At 34.7% G+C, this 23733-nt stretch overlaps 3 protein-coding genes across 6 annotated transcripts; 1 reads left to right on the top strand and 2 right to left on the bottom strand.

Moving 5' to 3' along the window:
- Positions 1 to 40: 40 nt before the first annotated feature.
- On the bottom strand, positions 41 to 1952 carry LOC110609463 (phosphoglycerate mutase-like protein AT74). Of its 2 annotated transcripts, XM_021749042.2 has the most exons (5): positions 1361 to 1951; positions 1155 to 1274; positions 857 to 1070; positions 625 to 705; positions 41 to 509 (listed from the first exon to the last, which is right to left on the bottom strand). In XM_021749042.2, the coding sequence occupies exons 1-5, from the start codon at positions 1824 to 1826 to the stop codon at positions 416 to 418; spliced, it is 975 nt and encodes a 324-aa protein (XP_021604734.2). In that variant the 5' UTR covers positions 1827 to 1951; the 3' UTR covers positions 41 to 415. The 2 variants fall into 2 exon arrangements, with proteins under 2 accessions (XP_021604734.2, XP_021604736.2); XM_021749044.2 differs by lacking the exon at positions 41 to 509 and having other exon boundaries at positions 621 to 705; positions 1361 to 1952.
- Positions 1953 to 7502: 5550 nt separating this feature from the next.
- Positions 7503 to 12053, top strand: LOC110609147 (homeobox protein BEL1 homolog). 2 transcript variants are annotated; one of them, XM_021748510.2, is made up of 5 exons: positions 7503 to 8091; positions 8319 to 9386; positions 9916 to 10298; positions 10729 to 10789; positions 10971 to 12053. In XM_021748510.2, exons 2-5 carry the CDS (start codon positions 8412 to 8414, stop codon positions 11604 to 11606), a joined length of 2055 nt encoding a protein of 684 aa, XP_021604202.2. In that variant the 5' UTR covers positions 7503 to 8091; positions 8319 to 8411; the 3' UTR covers positions 11607 to 12053. The 2 variants fall into 2 exon arrangements, with proteins under 2 accessions (XP_021604202.2, XP_021604201.2); XM_021748509.2 differs by having other exon boundaries at positions 7505 to 8091; positions 8325 to 9386.
- Positions 12054 to 15158: 3105 nt separating this feature from the next.
- On the bottom strand, positions 15159 to 18480 carry LOC110608653. 2 transcript variants are annotated; one of them, XM_021747928.2, is made up of 3 exons: positions 17241 to 18476; positions 15595 to 16137; positions 15159 to 15460 (listed from the first exon to the last, which is right to left on the bottom strand). In XM_021747928.2, the coding sequence occupies exons 1-3, from the start codon at positions 18147 to 18149 to the stop codon at positions 15356 to 15358; spliced, it is 1557 nt and encodes a 518-aa protein (XP_021603620.2). In that variant the 5' UTR covers positions 18150 to 18476; the 3' UTR covers positions 15159 to 15355. The 2 variants fall into 2 exon arrangements, with proteins under 2 accessions (XP_021603620.2, XP_043810306.1); XM_043954371.1 differs by lacking the exons at positions 15159 to 15460; positions 15595 to 16137 and adding an exon at positions 16494 to 16945 and having other exon boundaries at positions 17241 to 18480.
- Between the last annotated feature and the right edge of the window lie 5253 nt (positions 18481 to 23733).

Raw genomic sequence — 23733 nt, 5'->3', positions numbered from 1 at the left:
GTTCAAGGTGAATTTCATGCTATTTATGTGGGGCAATTCCTTCAGTACAATGCAGCAAAGTCCATTAAGTGATGACCTTATTTATTTACAATTGTGGAAGCCCTTAACAGATATGTTCGGTATGTGCCGGTATACAATGGAGCAGCAAAGAACAAAATCAAATGTTTGATTTGGGGGTGGGGGGGTGGGGGTAAGAAACTAACAAGCTAGGCACACTGAATTTGCTATGCCTTTTGTGTTGCAGGTGATATTTATAGAACATTTTCTGAATTCCGACCAGTGGTCCAGCCGGTTTTGCCTTTAGATTACTGCATACAACATCTTCAGACCATTGGCTTTCTTTCAACAAACTGCATTCCTCGGCCAGTTAGACTAGTCCGCATTTGGTTAATTGATGAGTAATCCATCTTTTCCTTCAAGTTTTGCAGCCCTCATCATCAAAGTGGGTGAAGAAAGAACTCATAGTAGGACAATCATAGTTTAGTTCACCTGGTCTTGCAATTTTTTGCCTTGATAAAAAAAACCCAACCACCACCCATGTTAGTAAAAGAATGGTGAAGGAACTCAGTATCTGCATTTTATTTGGAAATCCAAAATGTAAAGATGATGATTTTAGCTTTTTACCATTCTTGATCATTCAACATATCATCTGTCAATCCAAACCCTCTTAGCTCTTCTTCTGTGTGATGCATTAATAAGCTGTACCTGTGAAATATTAGGTGGTGTATAGAACAGACTCGGAGAATATTCCGTAGGATTAAATTTTTTTTCCTGGATAATTGCCGTTGACATGAACAAGGAGACTACATCACACAGACTGTTTAAGTAGCTGATTATTTGAGTCCGAAATGCTTACCTTCCACCATAACCTTTTTCCATGACAATCATTCCTCCATTTTCAAAGTTGTGGAGTGCCTCGTATTGTTTGACAGTCCATTTGTACCACCTCATTAGGAACACACGCAATGCGAGGCCATGAGAAACTATCACTATGTTGATATTTGGGCTTCGTTCGCCAGGTGGCTGAAAACGTCCGATATCGATGTCTGCTTTGAGTGTTTCTCTGAATCCTGTTTCATTAATGTTCCACAGCATAAAAAAACTATCAAAGAATCACAAATTTTCTGTTTATAATGATTACATGGGAGAGATACCTGTGATTCTATCATATACGTCAGCTGCAGACTCTCCGTTGGGAAACCGGTAAAAGAAACGCCCGTAGAGCTTTCGAAGAGCTTTCTCAACTCGCATCTTCTCTCTGTCCTGAAAATTCCCTTTTCGCAAAGGGGAGAAAGAAGAAATGCCTCAATAAATCAATTTAGAAAGAACTTATTGATCTGCAGAGGAAAGGATAGATTACCAAAATCTTGCTCTCGTAGACGAGGCTCCTCTCTCATGCCAGCAATCCTTGTGCGCTCAAAGGATTGAGCTAAATTCTGTAACGTTTCGAGGGTCCTTCTATATGGTGACACATAGAAGTAGACCTTCCAATCAGTTGCACCATCTTTCCCAATCATCTGTCGAATTCTTTTCCCACATTCTTGAGCTTGTACCTTGCCTTTCTCTGTGAGTCGAATCTTTGGATCAGCAATTCTTGTGTATGTACTCTCATCAACATTTCCTTCGCTTTCTCCATGTCGAACCAGTATTATCCTGCGAGGCCTTGGAGGTGGGATTTTAGTTGGTTGCAATATTAGGGGATTCTTTTCAGGAAAAGGGAGCTGCCCATTTGAAGAAAGTTTAGCTGTTTCCTCTGGGTTCTTACGGCATTGGATGGAATTGAAACTAAACAGTTGCGGGGAGCAGGTTAGAGAAAGTGAGGCCATTGCTTGAGAAGAAGTAAGGATAAAACCAAGAGAACAAGGAGATGGAAAAAAATATAGAGTTGAGTAGTCATGTTTGAAGTGTTGATCTAACCACAGAATGCGAACGTACGAAGCATAATCTTGGTTGCTCATGTGGGGTTTTGGCAACTTGGCACATTTTAATTCATTTTGCAGAAACGACAACTAAAACGATAGGGTTAATCCAAAAAACTGGTGGCCATAATCACCATGGACTTCCTTTGCTTGGTAGAGTTGTTAATGTTCTGCTTTGCCCATCATTTTCAATAGTATGCTATTGACATGTGGTAGTGTTCTACTTCTATTTGATGGCTATTGATTTGTGGACCCTTGGTCTTATTTTGTTATGTGGTAGATTCATGACCCAATTCTAAGCCCACTACTTAGATGCCTAAAGCAATACATCAAACATGTTTGATGTAAGTGGTGGGCTTTTAGAAAATAAATCCTGGGCTGCCCTGCCAATGGACCATTTTCATTAATTTAAGTTTGAACTTGCGTTTGATGTTAAAAACATTTTCAAAGTCTCGTAGAATTTCCCATTAATAGACATAACACTATTGTTTCTATCTAGACCAAGGAAACTAAAAATTGAATAATAACCTGTCAGGAAGGTTGTGCAGAAAGTCTCAAGTCTTATATGAAAATTGCATTAATACCATCAATCATATAAATAAATGAATTGAAAAGAAATGTGGTGAGCACTTAACCATACCATTAATGATCCATGCAAGAATGTTAAAATAGAGACTAACAGAGGCCTCGCCTAGGATATTGTCTGACAAAAATAAGTACCCCTACTCACAGGAAATTGTATACTTTTGGCAATAACTCCATTTGCCTACCCTTCTTGCTCTTGTTTTTTTCACTTATGATATACCCATTTCCAAGATTATGTAATGTATTAAGGAGTTAACAAATTAGTTAAGGCTTATGTCCCTGGAATAATGACTCATTAGATTTCTTATAAAATGAAATATCATAATAATAATGTGTAAAGTTATAAAATTTTGAGTTCAAATCACAATTAGATTATTCATGCATGGATATTATTTAAATTAATTAATAATGAAATCAACTTTAATTTATTTAACTCAATACTTCTTATTGGATCGAGAGATTTTACATATGGATATTATTTAAATTAATTATATGCACTACCTTTTCCATTCAATTTACAATTTGGTAGAAATTTAAGACACAAAAGGGTTGCTTTCAATAATTTTGTCTCTTACAGAAAATAGGTTTTCTTAATGATCCAATGGAAATGCTGGCAAGACCCTTAAGAAACTTATTATTATTATTTAAACCCACAAAACATAAGTAATTAATTAAAGGTTTATTATATTACACATACGTGCAAGATTAATTAACTTTATTATTATTTTTCAAGAAATCAGCCCCCAGAGTGTTTACACTATATTAGAGAAAAATGAAGAAAGAAACCCATCATTACCAAACAAATTTCCATGCAACACACAGATCCTATTTCATGCAAGAAGCCAAAATAATTCTTTATTTTTTATTTTAGGGTTTTTTTTTTTTCTATCATTTGCATTGACTTTAGTTCTGTCGGTGACTTCTTTTACGTGCGAGGTAAGGCGATCAACACTCATATTTAAAATTAAAATATGAGATATCATCTAAGTCTCAATTCATAACTTAAATTACTCAGCAAAGCACTGATAAATTCTTATAAGTTTGTATTTATGGATAAGAATGAAAAAAATGTAAAAAAATTGGGGGGAAAATGTAAAAAATGAAAAGGAATTAAATAAATAAAAGGAGAATCCTTTTGTACCATGTAGATAGATGTGGGCTTGATTTCGACAAGTGAGGGTTTGCACTAAACAATATAAGAGAAAATAAGAAGAAATTGATAGAGAAATACAAATAGAAAATGAGTGAAAAGCATGAAATGCAAGTCTAGACTTTTTTTTTTTTGTTCCTTTTAATTAAAAATGCTTATTATTATTTGTGGTGGTGAGCTTAATGTGATTCTGGTCCATCAGCATTTATATTGAGTTGAGTGTAATATTGGACCCAGCTCACTGCTGCTTGCTTTGATCATTGAAGGAAACCATGCATGATCAAGAACACCTCTTTTGCAAGTCCCCACACGCAGACAATGTTAGAAATATTGGAGTTGAAAATTATTCAAAGAGAAAACTTAATCATCTAAATTAATAATCCTGTGTACAACATGAGACTGTGAGTGGTTCATAACAGGTTGAGATAGAGTGGACCACATTGGCTCTTTAATTGCCTGTGAAGTGTGGAATGGAAGGGTGAGAGGTCTGTGTCTTATTTTAGGTTTATCACCAAAAATGTCATCTTCCCCACACAATTTTCTTAAAGAATCTTTTGGGCACGCGTTATTTAAAGTATCTAAGTCAAAATAACTTAAAAGGATTAAGTTGATTTTTGTCTAAATCAAAAAACCTGTCCTAAAATTACCACCCATTAACCGTAGCATCCAACACGAGACAAATCAGTTGAAGTCTTAAATAATTTGAGGATATGTATGAGCCAACGATGTCATTAGCTAGGAGTCAATAAATAACATAACTTGATGCATTAAACATAAATAAGATAACAAGAAACATCCATCCATGTTTCAGAAGAAAGTGACGATGGACCAACATGCTCTTAATATACGTCTATCCATTTATTAACATTAAATATTTACTCATCCAAAACTACTTTTGGCATTATACCCTAATTCAGAAGCAACCAAGCATCCCAACAGAATAAACGGTCATAAAAAACTACTTACGATAATACTCTTTTTTGTCTCTTAACTGCCTTTCAAGGATGACTTAATTCTGAGAATGCATCATATCAAACCATTTAAGAGCAAAAATGGCTACTCTTTTTAAAAAAAAAAAAGAAGAAGAAATTGCCCTTTGTTTAACTCTTTATTTGGAGTTACATGAGAGTTGCAATATGGTGGCCTACCAAGAACAATGTTCTCTAATGTGGGCCGTCTTTGGTGTGTATTATTAGGCACAGTAGTGCCAATTTGCATTATCTCATCCCACAAAAGTTGGAATATATAAAAAGAAACCAATAAAGATAAAGTCACTAATGAAAGCTGCCTAGTTTCAAACCTCCTTCAATTCTCACTATTTCTATTACATATGTCAATCTAATCTAATAAACCAATTTTTCAATATATAATTTTTTAAAACGTTTTTTATATGTAAATTAACTGTAACCTTTCTTCCCAGATTGTAATTCTTTTAATTTATTTTCTATATTAATAATTTATGTGTGAAAAATCCAATATATAGCCGCCATTGACAAGCTGGGAATTTATTATTATTTTGTAGTCATCACAGACATTGAAACTACAAGGATTGCAGATTGACTAGTAGAATCATAGAGTGAATATATTTATAATGGACTAATTCTAGCTAAGTAGCTCCAATGTTGGACCAGATAAATAACCAGTCATATTCTGCTACAGCAAATACATATGACTTAGTTTTTGTCAATGTGAAAGAATATTTCTGCATGTGGTAGATATTAATTCGTCAAGAAAAAGATGCCCATTTTTTTATTTTTTGAAAATGAAAGAAATGCAAATAAACATACAAAACTTTGAAGTTTGCATACAGGTCCCTCTCTATTAAATCTACTGTCGTATGAGGCACTTGGACATGCTGATACCTTCACCAAGATATAAACTATATATTGGATTGGACATGTACCATTACAAAAATAGTGCAAAAAGATTGAGCTTTCTTTCTTGTCCGTCACAAATTCTTCAAGATTACTGGGTTGTCAACAAAACTTATCCTTGAAAAACCTAAGAGTTAAAAGTGACAAAATCCTTTTTACTGCTCTGCACCTGCGAAGTGCAAACATTAAAACCCTTTTCTGTAGCTACTGAGCAAGCACATTTAGATAGACGCTAACCCAAATAATTAATTAAGAATATGCATAATTTACAGGGTATTTGTTTTTCGAAGAATCAGCAGAAAAACCTGATCAATATCCAGTAAGGCTGCACTATATAGTATGTAGCTTTTTAGGTTGGATAGAGATATGATATGCTACTCTTGGCCTTGACAATATATACGAGTTATGGACCACTCTATCTCTAGCTAACTATTCAAACTCATAGTTACAAGTTTCAAAACCTTCTCTAAATCGTATTCTGCTCCTACTCACAACTCAGAATGCACAGTTTCTTTTAACCCCCCGAGTTTCGTGGGTGCTATTGACCTCCTTCTCCAGAAATTTTTTTTTCTTTTCTTTTCTTTTCTTTTTGTTTCAAGACAAGAAAACATATAGGAAACCTTTTTTGGAGTCAGTTAAAAACAGAGTCCATTAACATATAAAATCTAATGAAAGTTACGTAAGTGAAGGGAAGAAAGAGAGAAAGGACGAAGAAGCACTGGCCATATTGAGAAGGGTTCAACAAATGCTACGCCTACAGGTCTGATGTTGCGACGAGTTATGGAGTGGCTGCTTTCTTATTTCTTCTTTCAAGCGAAATGGGTGTGATAAAGTGCAAGTGTTCACCATTAACCTCAGCCGGAAGTCGAGCTTCGCCAAACCATCTATTTTGTTAATGGCACCAGGACTCCATGGATGCATAAGATGCGCAGGGTGCGCAGGATAAAAATATTTGATTCATCTAGAAGGGAAGAAAGGCAAGTGAAATTTTGGCAAGCGGCGGATACAGTTTTCCTTATAGGACCACCTGCTTTTAACGGACAACATTTAAAGCTATTTCAACATTTTTCTCTCCACTCTCGTCTTTGGCGCGTGCTTTTCTACAATTTTTTTTAAAACATTTTTAATTGAATAATATTTTCATAGCTATTATCCTTTAAATTAAAACTAAAGGAATAAAGAAAAATCAAATAAGATTAAAAACACTTATTATTTTTTATTAATAACTATCATTTTATTTAATTATTTTATTTTTTAGTATGTGCTCATCATGTTACAGTGAGCGTAAAATGGAAAAGTAAAAATTTTTTTTTACAAAAAAAAAAAGGAAAAGAAAAGAAGATGGTCCCTCCCCTCAATCCTATGCCCATGAAATAGAAATAGAAATAGAAATAGAGAGAAGGTGGAGTAGGCTTTAATAGAGCAATTAATAAGAAATAGAATTAGATGGGAAAAGCACACAGGACCACTTCATCTCAGAGTCCCTTGTTTTAGTAACCCCATTTCTTAAACCACCAATGACATCTATGCTTTTCTTTTCGACACTTTTTTTTTTTATCTAACACCCGGTAGTACTAATGTGCCTACTCCTACTTCTGCTGCTACAAAAATTTTGGTGTAGGCCCACCACAAAAGACCACTCCCCTCTGAAAAAGCCTCAACATAACTCCTACTTAGGAATGATTTCTTGGGATTCCTGTCAAATATAAAATAATCCCATTTTCTTTTTCTTTTTTTTTTAATGCTTATATCTACTGTTGTAGGATTTTGATTGCGAGCTAGGCAGGCTATGGAGTGTGGTGGTGAACTTCTGTTGGGGAGGTTTTTGTGCAGAGGTGATGATGATGATGAGCTTATTTATTAATAAAGGTATAGACTAAGAAGGTTAGAATAGCATAGAACAGGCCTTGTGGCGGCTTGTAGTTTGTGTAGCAGGCAAAGGACGATCATTACTTTCTGTTCGTTCTGTGTCGTCTTCTTTGTGAAGCAGATGAGTTATGCTTTTCTTATTTCTTTTAATAAAAAACAAATGGAAATTATTTAATTATTTTATTCACTTTTAAATAATTTGATTTTTTTTATTGATTATGGTCATTTTTAATTGGTAGGTGTGAAATGATTGAGGGGTTTATATGGTTTTCTGACTAGTAAGTCTATTTGGATGTATATATAACTTGCTGCATTGACCCACTTGGGCTAGAGAGATAACAAGAGAGAAAGAGAGAGAGAGAGAGAGAGTTAGAGAAGGAAAGAAAAGGAAAGAGAATAAGAGAGGCAAATATCAAATGATGATCATGGCTATATGGTCATCAATCATTATCATCTCTGTCTGATCTTCTATTTCTGAGAAGATATATCTGATCTTTTCTTTCTGGGTTAGTTTTCATTCCATGGGATGCTATGTTGCCTTACAAAAAGAAGCCTAAGAGGCCTGCATCACTTTGGCTTCTCCACTTCATCTTCTTCACCAATTCTCTCCACCACGACTATCACCACTGAGCACAAAAACCCTCCACTTCTGTTGAATCTTTGGCACAAGTTCCACTCTATCCTTCTGCAATTGGTAAAGCCTCTAATCCTTCATCTTATGTGGTATCCCTCGTAATTTACCAACCGAATTTGTGGTTTCTCTTCTACTTATTCTCCTTATTCTTTTTTGGTTTATTTCTTCAGAAGGGTCATTCATAAGCTGTACAAATTAGTTTTCTTGATCCATCTTTCTTTATGATAATTAACTATGCTGTAATGGTGTGGTTTTGTGGATTGAATGGATGCTAATGAGTTTTGTAGTTGCAGAATCAACATCACCTTTAACAAAAGCTAGGCAGTCAAGAGAGGCCAATATAGACCTCAAAGAAACAATAATATCTATTTTGGGGTTTCATGGCTCGAAAACTGTGTGAAGATAAATCAAGCAACATGGCATCATCATCATCAGCAGGCTTCTGTTACACAGATGTTTCATCAAGTAACCCAACAATCCAAACCCACCTTGGGAATCAGATCCAAGGCTTTGAATCCAATCCAGAGATCTTCAACCTGACCACAGGCGTGGAGATGATAGGGTTTTCGAGGAATCTGCAACAGCAACAAAGTGACAGTAATACAACTGTTATGTGGAAAGGTTTCCTGAGCAAGCCAGGAAATAACAACACTGGTGGTGGTGGTGGTGGTCCTTCTTCCTCCAAGACGATCATTGAATCCACTAGTGATTTTTATCAACATGAGTTCAACAAGCAGGACTTCACAACTGGGATTTCGGAGACAAGTAATGGGAATCTAATAGTTGGGCCTGACTCATCAGCTCCATGGCAGGAACATAGGTTACTTGTTGATGACTCTTCTCTAAGGTGTGTGTTCCCTTGTGAAGGAAATGAGAGGCCAAGTCAAGGTCTTTCGCTCTCTCTTTCTTCAACCAATCCTTCTAGTATTGGGTTACAGTCTTTTGAACTCAGGCACGCAAGTAGTCATCAAAATCATGATAATCCACAAGAAGAAATGAGGTTTATGAATTCAAGTTCCAGAGATGGCTTCTTTGGAAAATCTGCCGCTAATATCCAACAACAGCAGATGATGCAAGAAGGGTTCTTGACAAAAGCTGCAACTTTGCATCATCAAGGACAGTTCCAGCTTAGGAACTCAAGGTTCCTGGGTCCTGCACAGGAGCTTTTGAATGAGTTCTGCTGCCTTGGGACAAAGCAAACTGATCAACTAAGGCCAAAAACCAGTAAGCCTAAACAGTGGGACGATGAAAATGGAAGTACTAGTGGTAGTTCTTCAAGAAAGCAATCTCTATGCTCCCTTGAATTCATGGAATTGCAGAAGAGGAAAACAAAGCTACTTTCAATGCTGGAAGAGGTATATATGTTTCATCAATTTCCCTTTTTTTTTCTTGTTTTATTCCATAAAGGTCCTTCCTTTTTTTCCCCTTCTTTTCAACACAGAAAAAGGGAGCCGGACGACAGCATATCTCTTGATCTTAATTAGTGAAAAGAAAGATAAAGCTTTTACTTGGTAGTTGATTTGTAGAGTTCTCCGAAGTCCAAACTTAGTTCTTGAGCTAATTTAGCGACTTGGGGCCTCTCCTCCATTAATGCCCACATCGTGACAATTCCGGCTTTTCGTTTACTTTGAGAAACCTCTATTCATTTGTTATTTTTCGTAACATCTTCGTTTTCATCTTACAATACTCTATCTATACCTTGCTGTAATTCTCATTTTTCAGCGGCTAAGAAACCATTTTGTTTTGATAAAGAGAATTTACCATTATTATCCAGGAAAAACTTACAGCAAGAGACCCCCAACCTAAGCGCAGTGGGTGAGAAACTTCAACTCTCTCTTCACTCATACCTCTATAATCTTCTTCTTTTTTTTCTGTGTTTTTCAGGTAGAGAGAAGATACAGGTACTATTGCGATCAAATGAAGAATGTGGTCTCATCCTTTGAAGCTGTAGCTGGTGCTGGGGCAGCTACGGTCTATTCAGCTTTAGCATCGAAGGCCATGTCAAGGCACTTCAGGTGTTTGAGAGATGGGATTGTGGCTCAAATTCATGCCACCAAGAAAGCTATGGGAGAAAAAGATCCGGCTGCACCAGGAACGACAAGAGGAGAAACTCCAAGGCTAAGGGTTCTTGATCAAGCTCTAAGGCAGCAAAGGGCTATTCAGCAAATGACCATGATGGAAAGCCACCCATGGAGGCCCCAAAGAGGCCTACCGGAAAGATCTGTGTCTGTTCTTCGAGCTTGGTTATTTGAGCATTTTCTCCACCCGTAAATCTCTCACCTCTCTATCAAAATTCTACATATAACTGTGCTACGAAGTAGACTGAGAGAGAAAATCAATGTTCTCTCCAAATTAAACAAAAGAGTAAACAATGCAAATATCTTGCTAGCTGTTGTGTTCTTGAACTGTAACTTCACACACACGTATTGCTTAGTCTCAATCAGTTCTGCTCGCAAAAACAAATGCAATTTGTCTTGTTAGTTTCTACCCACCTCCATTCAGATTCCATATTTCTTGTTTTTCATATCATTTTTCCAATTATTTACTTACCTTTCCATATGCATGCAAACTCGTCTTTCTTTCTATATCCTTTTCTTGTGGATTTGATTCCATTGCACAGGGCCCACCTCTCCACCCTCTCTCTGCGGGTACTTCTCTACTACTAGCTCAGTGTTTCTCATGGAAGCCTTTTTGCAGGTACCCAAGTGATGTTGATAAACATATCTTAGCTCGCCAAACTGGCCTCTCAAGAAGCCAGGTACGTCCAAATCAGCCCATAGCATATTCTAATCCTACATGAATTTATTTATGTTATCAATGTGGCATATCTTCTTAGGATCCATAAGTTTAATATAAGTTTATTTCTATAATTAAATAATAATCGTACCATATTAATTAAATATTCATGGTACTTTTTGTTTTTACATGTGATTCAACAGGTATCCAATTGGTTCATCAATGCACGAGTTAGGCTATGGAAACCCATGGTGGAAGAAATGTACTTAGAAGAAACAAAAGAGCAAGACAACAACGTCATGGCCTCCTCTGATGGGGTTGCTGATCTTGAAGATAATAATGACCGGCCTCATACAAATCCTTCCTCAACAGATCAAAAACCCTCACTAGACCAACTCATTCGAATTGATTCCGAATGCCTCTCCTCCATTATCTCTAACCCAGATAAAAATAATGACACTTCAAAAGGCACCAAGACTTTCCAAAACCAGCATTTGCATCTCCAACAGCAGAATTTTGGAGCCTTTGGTGCTGTGGAATTGGACTTTTCATCTTATAATCATCACACCGCTAGTGGGGTTTCATTTGCTAATAACGATCACGGTGCTAATCAGAACTTCAATGGTGGTGGAGTTTCATTGACATTAGGGTTGCAACAACACGGAGGGGGTGGTGTAAGCTTAGCATTCTCTCCTGCCTCTCAAAGCTCTCTATTTTACCCTAGAGACCACATTGATGATTGCCCACCAGTTCAATACTCACTTTTAGATGGTGAAGCACAGAATTTGCCCTACCGGAATTTGATGGGTGCTCAATTGCTGCATGACTTGGCTGGATGAAAGGAAGATGCTTGTTGGACCACCGGAAGGTAGGTGGGTTTCACCGGAGTTCTTGCCGAAAGATGGTGATGTTTGATAAGTAGTTTAGGCATAGATAAATACTCCATACATATATATATATTTATGTAAACATAAAGCTACAGTTGGTTAGAGATACTATGGACATTAGTTCCATAGCTAGAATAGTTTTGCGTCTCTCAATTTTTCATTGGGAAAAAAAAAATCAATCTTTATTTAGGCTATTTTGGAATTGGGCAGTGATTGATGCAAGATTACACAGATATTTTCTTTCCACCAGAAGGTAGAATCTGTTTGGCAAGAAATTATCCAGTTTTATTAGTTATTAGCAGTTAGGTATGTCTCTCATCTTCTCTTTGTGATTGCCTAAGATGAGTGATTGAACTGTTTGTGGCTATTGTTTAAATTGATGCTCTCTTATATCTCAAAGGAGACGTGATATTTTTATTTATTTATTTATTTATTTTTGTTTATAAAGACAAATTATAAGTTGGCAACACAATTTGGTTTTGGAGATTAAGACAATTCCTAAATAGAAATAACAAAATATCATATTCATCTTGAGAGTTGTGGTCCCTAATCCACCTTCTTGAGGTTGATTTTATCATTTCATGATGTCCATTTGTCAACTTTGGCTTGGTTTATGCTACTGCTTTTGCTGATGGAAAGGTCACTTTAATAACTGCCTTTTTTTGATGCAGGGTGTGGTAGCATTAATTTTTCTCTATAATAAATAAGATCTAAACACTTCAAAGTTAAAGTTGCATCCAGCTTTCCTCTTTTTTTCTTCAAGTCTCCCATGGTTGGATGTGCACTTAGCGGTGTATATTTAGCACAAGTAGCTTTCTTGATCACTAGTGGATGAACTTGAGACCACAATAAGAATGTGCTAGAATTAGAAATGATTGGAAAATATGTTAATATTGGGCATCAAAGTTTACAGCAGCTTCATAATTTGCAACAAAGCATATGCTTTTTACACAAACAAAAAGAGGAATCTAGGAGACAACCTAGCAATAAAGTTTGGAATTGATTAACAGTCTCAAAATTAATATTGAAGCAGCATAATATACCAAATTTCTTTTCTTTTCAATTTCCTACAAGTTTTTTTTAGAAAAAAATGTGATGTATATATATAGAGAGAGAGAGAGGGAGAGCATAAAGAAAGGCATTTTCTTTAATCAAGTAAACAACAGAATATATGTTCTGAATATATATAGCATCTGGTTATGCTTGCTTCTCCATTTATAACCACAGTAGCCCATGCTGTGGAATATGAAAGCTTTCAAGCAGCAAAGACTGATGATCATGATCTTGTCTTGACTAACCCTGTTGTAATTAAGTTTAATTTCAAACTAAAAAAAATACGCAAGTAATTAAAAAGAGGATATTTCAGAAACTGAAATTATAACTGTCAGTAGAAAGAAACGAATCTAAATTTATTTAGGCCGTTAATGGAAGCCATGATGATCACGTAAGAGAAACCCACATAACCGTTGAGAAGGAGCCCTAAATACTACGATTGTGGGAAGGCGTCTGCCAAGTTTAATATGGGCTTGGCCCACAACGTTCCCTTTAGTACTTTGATTTTCTAGGTTTCTCTGTCCATCTCAAAAGACATTGGGCCTTATTGCAGTGTAAACTTCGGCCCAGTGCATGTATGTCTGAAAAATGGTAAACGCTCAAAACTAAACCTGATAAATTCGGTTCGATTTTTATCTTTTAAATTAGGAAGTCAACAAATCAGCTCCATAATTTTTTTTTCCAATAATATATATATAATGCTTGCGATTTAATAATTGATGTACATTAATTAAAATTTGGCAGTAAATATTTATTATTCTATTTGTTCTATAATTTTTATTTTTTTATTATTTTAAAATTATTATTTATTTTTTTATATAATAATAATATACAAATTAATTATTATAATTTTATTTTTAAAATATTTTTTAGTATTTTTAAAATGAATATAATTAGAAAAAATAATTTAAAAAAAGGACAGAAAGTAACAACAAAAAAGGGGTCTTTTTCAATTACCTAACGCTCATTGGTATAAACAGAAAACGACACATCTTTAGATATTCCTTCACCACACAACACCGACACCGTTCGTATTTTTTTACTATTACCATATGATAGAAAGAAGAGTCAATATGGAATATGATTTTTATTTTTCTGTAAGAAAAATAAAATCAGTATACTTCACTCATCACTTTTTTAAAATTTTAAAATATTAAATTTACAAGGTTTTTAAAAGAAAATTACATTAAGCTGAAGACAGTAAAATAACTGACAATGTTTTGAAAATTTTAATATACTAGAAGGGTAGAGAGCTGATTGGTGTGAGGGAATATGGGCCAATGAATATTAAGGCACCGGACCCACCCACCCCCCCAATAATTTTATTTTATTTTATTTGATGCTTTAATTAAAATTGAGGTTAATAAAATAGCATTAAATTCAATCAAAATCAATTAACCTACATAACTACTTTGCCCATCCTCCATCACAAACTCCCTCTAATTTCGTTCAATTTTAATTTGAATGTAATTTGGGCCACCGACACAATGTTATCCTGTTACTGCAACTTGTTGACATGCCTTGAACAAAATGCAGAGTTTTCTTCTATTTCAGAAAATAAATTCCACAAGACAAGGGGTTAGTACTTTAAGCCATTAAACAATTTCAAACACAATCCAACACTATTAATTTATTCATTCCCTATAAAAGAACAATTCTAAAAGGCAATGCCTTTTGAAAAGGCTCCCTTTGGAAGCAGCATCCAACACTAAACAACTATAACAGGATTGACTAGTCTCTCTGGATTCTCATTTTGATTGGGACACCTCACCTTTATTTTAATTTCCCCATTCAACCACTCATATTTTATATGTAAAACATTATCTCAAAACAAGCTAAGAAGAATTAGTTAGACCCAATAATTTCAGAGAGACATGAACTCGTACAAAGTTCAGAAACTGTCTAAATCCAGCAGCCAGCATTCCATTCTACTCCAAGCCAATTAATGGGCTTTTATCAGAGCTCAGACCCACCACATCCACTGGTGTTTTCCGTTTGTATGCCCAACTTTTTAACCTTTTTTTCTCGTTGAGATTAAAATTGGAGTTGGGATTTAGGAGTGATCATGTCAGTTAAAAGAGATTCATGCTATGGGACTGAACTTTGTGAGACACCTTTTAGACTTTAGTAGAGTAGCAGTTGGGGCCATGATGCTTTGCTGTACTAATATTGGCCACCACCATGAACAGAACAAGAAACAATCAGGACCTGATTCCATGGAGTTAGATGATTTTTATATCACTGCGATTTTGTGTTTTTTATCCATATAGACCTGTCCAGACAAGTTTTTCCCTTATTTATAGTGAAAGTTCAGTGATAATGATACAGTAAATCTAAGCAAGTTCTCCTTCCATATCAGAATTGAGAGAATTAAGGCTTAGCATATGCACGTGGCCTCTTTGTCCAACACATGGATTCACTCTATAGATCCTATTAAAGATCAAACAAGGATTAACTATAAGCTAATGCAGAACTGCAACTAAGGCTTTTATACATTAATATATTTACTTCCTAATAATTTTTTAGTCAGTCTCCACTGTGGAATACACTTGCAAAATTGGCAATAAGATAAATAAATTAAAGAACTAAGATTATAAGAGAGTAAAGAAGAAGAAGCAGAAGCTACCGTCCTAAAACTGTTCCAATTATCAGCGTATTTCGCTGACCTCACCTTCCCTACACACACCAACATCAATCGTAATGCTTCCTTTCTTCTTTGAGTTCATCACTCTGCAACAATTTCTTCTTGGAGACTGCCAATTTCCATACATAAACAAAGCAAAACAAGCCCACATTACTTGTTATGAAGTTCAAAGCTACCAAACAACACCAGGAAATTAACCAAGTTGTGACAAATGAAAGAATGAGTAGTTCATGAGGCACTTACTCTCTCCCACAGATGAGGGTCAGGCTTCTTATGAACCACAATCACATCAAGATTAGTGGGATCAGCCATCTTCCACTTGCACGCAGGGTGAGGGACACGATGCCGGGCATACTCACTCACTGTTAAATTCAGTGAAGGATCAAATCTTGCCTTTGACATGTAAAACACAAAGGGTTTTTGGCAAGGGTTTCGGCTAACTGGTCGAGTGTTAAATGCATACGCTTTGTAATCTGCTCTTTTATACCAATTCAAAAATGTTCTTGATGGCATTTCCATTTCTCGAGGTGAAAAGACTCCGCGAAAAACTTGAACTGCAAAGCCCCATGAAACAGAAATGGTCCAGCTCTTAGATTTATCATAGCAGATGGATTGTTGCATTAGTCCTGCTGAGTCCAGCTTCATAGGCGCCGTTAGCCGCTGAAGTGCTTGAACTCGAGTGACATTAGGGAAAATGGGCTCAACCACATCAAGGTGATGCAATGAGACCAAGGGTGTAACAGGGTGCGCAGCAAGTAATCCAAACAGGTTCCCATACACATCATACTGATTAGAAAAGAAAAAGGGCGAGAGAGAAGTTAGAGTCAATAACTATCTCCAGTCATATGTAAAACTAGAAAAATTAGGAACCTCATCAAGATTGGCTGTAGAAAATTTGGGCTTCATCAGTTTACTGCGATGAAATAAATAACTTGGAATGCATGATTATGAAGTAACCAATTGCTTGTACACGACTAAAATGTTAAAAATGTTTCCTGGCAAACTAAGCATGTTCAAGAATTTCTCATATCCTAGCCAACACAGAGGAGATAAGATTGTCAGGCAGAAGTTTAGACCCTTCTGCATATCACAAGAATGTGAAATCCAATCCAGATGGATTCAATTCAGCTAATAGACTGGACTGCCAAAAAGGGAAAAATCATTCAATACAATTGTTGTACACGTAATGATTTTAGTTTAGCCATTTGATCATATGGTAGGACATGATCAATGAATAATATGTAACCATCCTCCATAAACTGGTTACATTGAATAATTTCCCCCAAAAAGGATTCATCACCAGTCTTTTTCTTTCCTAATCAGATTAGGAAAGGATACTGCCATATGTGATAACACGCATCAAGTATGCTTGTGGGTATTTGCATTGGCAAGGTGTTGACGGTACAAGGTCCAAACGCGTAGGTACTGGTGGGTCCCAACCCGACGCCCAAACAATTGAAAGTTGTATACTGACGACAATGAGCTAATCACCCGCTGTTACCATAAGCCTAGAATGAGTTTACGGTCCAATGTTACCGTCTACAGCAAAGGGCGGCGATTCGAACGGCTAAACCAATGCCAATCCACGTCTCGCCTGAAATTTCCCCAAAAGCCCAAAATCTTCATATCGGGAAATATTATTGAAAAAGGTAATTAGTTTAATCCAGTTCATTAACTGCACAACAGAATGCATTAATTACCCGTTGGAACTCCCAATTCCAGCAAATTAAAGCAACAAGAAATAAAGCTAGATATCGGCCTAAATATCGAAAACTGGACTAGAAAGATGGAAAGAGGAGGAATCTAGGATAGCAACCATGGCAAAGCAACATCCCAGATGAGAGACCATAGCCCATTAAAAAGAAAAAAAGGAGAAAGAGAAAATGAACCTGGTGAAACCCGGTTTCCTTTGTGAGTGGTACACCGAGTTCAGCCATACAAGCATGCATTCTATCATCGGATCCGTACAGCCCAGGATACCTCTGTATACACCTGTCTTGCATTTTATCGAGCGCTTTAGCTAAAGGATAGCTTATGGCAAATCCACCGCCGCCGTAAGCCATCCCGTAAGAGAAATATATGTTTTGCAAATGGGACTCCGATAAACTTCCGATATAATAAAACTGGTTATGATCATACTTCCTCAACACTCTAACCAGATTCTCCGTGATAAAAACAGTGTCATCGTCCCCCATCACGAACCACCGCACATTTTCGAGACCCAGACGCAGAGTTTCGGACACAATCCTCGAGATCCGTATCGCCGACCGATGGCCCTGGCGATTCTTGTAAGCGAAACGGGAAGTATCGCCGGAGATTTTAACCGGAGGTAACCCGTCCCTTCCACGGGTCTTGACGGCATCATCTAACCACACAATGCCTCGCATTTCCTGAGGTTTAAACCAAATCCTTATATAATTCTTCCTCTGTTCCCATAGCTTAGCCGAGGCACCGATGCCAAAAACTATGTGTTGAATCTCCGTCGGTTGATGGGTTTCTTGGTTGCCTCTCCGGTGAATGTCTGAGGACGTGTGGTTGTGAATCAAGGGCTGAGAATGATTAGAGATTAAAGAGAGATGATAATGGGTAGAGAAAGGCTCGTGATTGCAGGCTCGTGAAGTTGCAACCAGCTTGAGAGTGTAAACAACATAGGTGAGGGAAACGAATAGGATCAGCCATACCAAGAGCTTAGGCAGGGATCGATTCTGCGAACCAGGTCCGGAAATGGAGTTCCCAGATGGGCTTCTCATATGATCCCAAATTATCTTGTCCGAGTCTTTCTGGATGGTTAGTTTCATGATTCTCTAATTCAACTAGTCGCTTCTTATTTCCCCAATTTGGCTCCTTATAGCAATCGCTACAAAAATGTGTGTCAAAGGACGTAGGATTAAACTAGATGGATATTACCGGATTTGGGAGCTAGCAATAGCAAATGGGGCATGGATAAATTAGAATGCGAAAACACGTAAAGAGAAGAGGAGTAAAAGTAAAGGAAAGTGAGGGAAAATTACTTGTGGATGGTGGGGGATGCGGAGTCGGAAGGAAGGAGTTGCAGATAGCTAAAAATAATAGCTGCCAGATTCCGCACCCTCCAGACTCCCCCAGTACTGTGCCACAGAGATATGTTTGTGCGCGTGTTTTATGTATATTAATAAAATTTAATTTTACATAGAAAAAGGAAAACAAAATTTATAATTAAACTAAATGACTATAAATATATGAGAGATGTTTTTTAAAATTTTAGTTTTTGTTACTTTCAATCTTTTCAAATTGGGCATTGGGTGAAATAAAAATGGAGGCATCTGAGTTAATGGAGTAATTTGGGAAATTGTAGCCAATAGGGAAAAGAGCATCAATTGGTTGGCTAACCAAACCTGTATTGGGTAATTGGTTAAAACATAAAAGGAAAACTTAAAACTATATCACTTGTCTTTTACTTTTCTTCATTAGATGGTGGAGTTATCTTTTATGGTTCTCATAATTTTACCCCGGATAAATTTCATATTTAAAGGATAAAAAACTTAGTTTGACTGATTTTATTATTTTAATTCAATTTTATTCTTATTAAATATTGAATTATAATTATCAAACTTTTGTCAAATAATATATATATATATATATATAAACTTATAGAATCTTTATGTGCTATTTTTTCTAGTACTTTTATTTTATAATTTTATTTATTATTTTAAAATTATTATTTATTTTTTAAAATTATAATAATATATAAATTAACTATTATAATCTATTTTATTTTATTTTATTCACAAAATAACCACACATTAATTATTATTTTTTTAAATAAATATTTAAAATATCTTTTAATATTTAATAAATTTTAATATATTTAATATGAATATAATTAAAAAATATTTATTTAATATGGATGAAAAAAGCAAATGGATAAAATGACGGATGATATATAAATGTTACTGAGATTAGATTGATGATGTGGCTGAAATGAAAATGTACTGTGATTTGTTAGAATCTGTAAAAGAATAAACGTAAGGCGCTGATGGTACCACATCAGTTATTTCGACGCTCAAGTGAGTATATTAAAAAATAGAGAAAATGTAATAGATAAATTAGAGTTTGCATAATATTAGAGATAGCATTTTTTTCTGTGATCATTTTTTTATACCGTACGAAAATGAAGATAAATATGGTGTTTCTTGAAAATCTGACGATGATGTGACCGGTTGTTTGATAATGGATATCACCAGTTAACAGGTTGGTAATTCTGCAATCACAGGCAAAATAGAGATGTGCTCGTCTGTGCCTAATAACGGTAACTATGTGCCAAAACTCAATATATTGCGCCAGCTAAATTTTAAAAAGGGCAAAGTTGAATTAGCCTCGTATTGAAAAATTGACATTTGTAGTACTCATATCGGCAATAAAGTTATAGCTATACTTCAAGTCACGCAGTATAGAAGTCATAACCCATTACTCTCTGTGAAAAATTTTGCATAGGCCAAAGTTATTGCGAAGCGTTAATTTTGTCAGCCTATGATATTAGATATGTTCCAAAAGGGCAATGAAAGTTCAAGTGCTAATCGACTTTATCGCATAAATAACTCTATTGTTGAAACATTTTGAGTCATCTGAGGCAACTATAAAATAATGAAAGGTCTGGGCTAATGGAGCTTTTTCCAGTCTCATCGGTATAAAATTTCGATATGCGGCAACTCTATTGACTTGAGTGACTGTTGTGGATATTACCATCACCCCACGTTATTTTCTTTGTACGTTCTATCAAGTTACAATTTAGTTTCATTCTGACTATGTTATCAATCTAATATATGTCATATCAAGAATATAAATATAAACAAAAAGAATGATTTTTAGTTATTAATAACTCAAACCTCCACTAGAAAACGATATGGGACACTTGGTTGATTAAAGAATTTGGTAATAAAAGTTTGAAGGCAGGCTTAGTAAATGAGATAGTAGAGATTGGAGTAATAGTTTTGAATTTTAAATATTTGAAAATTTTTAAAGTTGAAGAGTTATTGGAAAGTGAAATAGATTGGAGAATACACAATGAAATCTCCATTTTTAATGAAGGCAAGGTATTCATATACTTGTTCATACAAAGCACAAGCAAGCTTGTCATATGTTCCTTTAGAGTAAGTTATTGTCTATTTGACAAAAAAATTTTAGTTGACTTTTTATCAATGAACATTTGATTTATTTAACATTAATGGATTTAAATTATATATTTTTTATATATATTAAATTTTTATATATATTAAATTAAAATATTTAAGATAAACATATTTAAAATTTTATAAGATATAAAAAAACTAGAAAATATGATGATGGAGAGTATGAATTAGTTTTAACGATCTCCATATCCTATCGAATGAAAACTTAGGACTACAGACTCTCTTTTGTAAAATTAATTTAAAAAAATAAAAATTAAGAATCAGAATAATAGAATATGAGATTTTTCATATTTATTCAGATGCATTTACCATTAATTTAAACTTGTGAATCATTGTAAAATTAACTCTTATAACATAAAGTTAATTTAATTTTAATATTTAATTTACTTTGTATTAATAATCAAACTAATAAAATGATAATTCTTAAATATGAAGTTTTTTTTAGTAATTGAAATAAAATTTTATATTTTAAAAAAGTAAATCAGGGCTGTTGAGTTTATTTATTTATTTTTCAAAAGGCTTTTGGGTTCGCTCCTACAGGCTGTGCACTTGTTCCGTCCACAAACATATAACTAAGCGCATCAATCATATCCTTTAGAAGATCTTTTAACATGAAATTATTTTTTATACATTACGATAAATTTAATAAATATATATATATAATTTAATTGTCATGTGATTTATCATAATAAATCAACCTATCTCGTGAATACAAAATTTAGATGTGGTGGAAAATAATTTAAATATGTGAATCAATAAATTTGATTTAAACAATTTTGGAGTGATCAAAATTGATATTTAGTCTGTACGAGTAAGGCAAGTGACAGGTGTAAAGACGTCTACTCTCTAAACCCATTAGTCAATAGACTTGGACTTTAGCGTCCAATGAAATTTTGTTTTATATTTTATTTTTTGGTATTATAATAAAAAATTAATGGGAAAATTATTTTGTTTAATAGCAGATTCAACAATATTGTCTAATTCATCACCACTCCACAAATTACAATACACCTACTCATAATTATTATGATTTGATTTGGTGATTTGATTTGAAAAGTGAGTGAAGGACTGGATAATAAAACGTATAAGAAACTGCCGCGTGGATATCGTCTCAGTTTATGAAGTGAGGCGGTTGACTGACTTCTTTTTATTTTTTTTTTTCCTAACAAATAAAATTGACTTTTTTAAAAAACAAAAAAATCAAACCATATGAGCTGTATACGACCGGAGTTGAACTGTGTCGGTTATACTTGTGAGGTTTTAAATTACTTGTGTCGGCTATTCACATGTTTATTTTAATTGTTTTCTTTTTATAATTTAATTTTATTCATTAAAAATTTAAAAAGAAAATTCATAGCTAATAAAAATTTCCATTAATATTAAAACTTAAAATGTTAATCCTTTAATTTATTTTCATTAAAATAAAAAATCCATCCATCTATTTGAAATAAAATTTTTATTAGTTAGAATTTAATGTTATGAGATCTAGAGACAGTGGTTATATAATTTAGGTGGATAGAAAGATATTTTTTTCATTTTATTATTTTTTATTTTATCTGCTAATAATGTCTAACGGCCTTCCTGCTACAGTACTATCTATATCTGTTGAACAGGTCCGTACATACGAATCGCGTCAGACGTTCTTTTAATGTCAGACGGCCATTTAATTTTCTCTGACGTGCATGCAGATAGGACTGTCAGGTGACTGAGCCAACTGTCCTTTCTCATGTCACGTCATTGGGCTGAGCTTGTAGTTAGCATATCTGGATTTATGAGTAACCCGATCTGCTCTCTGAAACTATGTTCAGACCGAAATAGTCGAACCGGTCCAACAGGAAAACTTCATAAATTTTGGGCTGAAATAGTTTTCGCGGGTCTGACCTTCTAACTGGACGCGTGAACTTTGACGCTCATCAAAGTTCATTTTTACAATTTAGTGAGAGATACAAATTCTTAATGTCTACATTAACTGCGAATTAATCCACATACAATCACTCTAAGCCTTATCTTCCTTTATTGCTGGTCATCACCACCCTTTACCAATCAATAGATCTAAAATGTTCAAAAGTCTTTTTCCTCACGCTCAGCTAAGTGGAAGTGTAAATATTTCTTTTTATTTTTATTAAGTTGGGTTTCTGCTGTTTATTTTTTCTTTTATTTTTATTTTAGGAATAAATTGCTTAATTTTAATATTCTAAGTTTCTATATTTTTTTATCTGAAAAATAATGATTGGTGAGAGTGCATGTAGCTATTTATTGGAGTTGATAATAAATATTTTTATCATTATTGATGATTTTCAATCACTAATAAGTGAGGAAAGTTTTGGTCACCATCCTTATTAATGGCAGTTAAGTTTTCCTCTTTCATTGGCTGAAATCCTTGTTTTTAGAAGAAAGTTACTCCTTTTTATTTTCTCTGCCTTAGTTGTGATTATAGTGAGATCCGATGGATTATAGAATTGTGTCACTTGACTTTGGTAGCTCGATTCAAAGGGAATTAATGAATCAGATTTGGTTCCAAAAATAGTAAATGAGAGTAGTGAATTAAAGTAAATGAAAATGGGTGATATATTTGGAGAGAGAGCATTTGTCACCTGTCTCATATGAAAGGACATTCTTTTTTTTGTCAGATTTATTAGGCGGCTTATTAATGGCGAGCGATTAACTCATTAATGTTTAGTTAGTTGGGACCATACCTCTCATAACATGTACTTTTCGCATATTGGAATGGATGATACACAAATTTTAAACTGATAGTGGGTTGAATTGAAGATTAAATAAATATCTCCATCGGGTGCGATATCAACCTACTCGAACCAATAGATTTTGGATCTCTTTAGTTATTAACCTAGTTAATATATAAATCTAACTGGTACTAATATTTTATATGTTATCAAATTGAAATAATAAGAGTTGTGAGATGTATCTTCATGTACAGTTTTATATTCGTCGTTGTGTTTGTTTGTGAGGTTCCCCTTCTGTAGTGACTCCTAGATTTTGTGTCTTGATCAAGGTTTTTTGAACTTGCATGTGCTTCCTTGAGGTTGAGCCTCGGGAATAAAGGTAATCGGTGCTTAGTATTTGGCTGCTGAATAGGTGTTTGGGTTTCCATCAATAGCTATTGATGCGGCGTGAAGTACCAGATCCTTATCCTAGGGTTAGGTTTCTATGAGTTTTTATTTATAGGCTTAGGCTTTTGTTAGTTTAGACTTTA

The sequence above is a fragment of the Manihot esculenta genome, chromosome 2, assembly GCF_001659605.2.
Source record: "Manihot esculenta cultivar AM560-2 chromosome 2, M.esculenta_v8, whole genome shotgun sequence".
NCBI lineage: Eukaryota > Viridiplantae > Streptophyta > Magnoliopsida > Malpighiales > Euphorbiaceae > Manihot > Manihot esculenta.
This window is presented reverse-complemented; position numbering and strand designations above follow the sequence as displayed.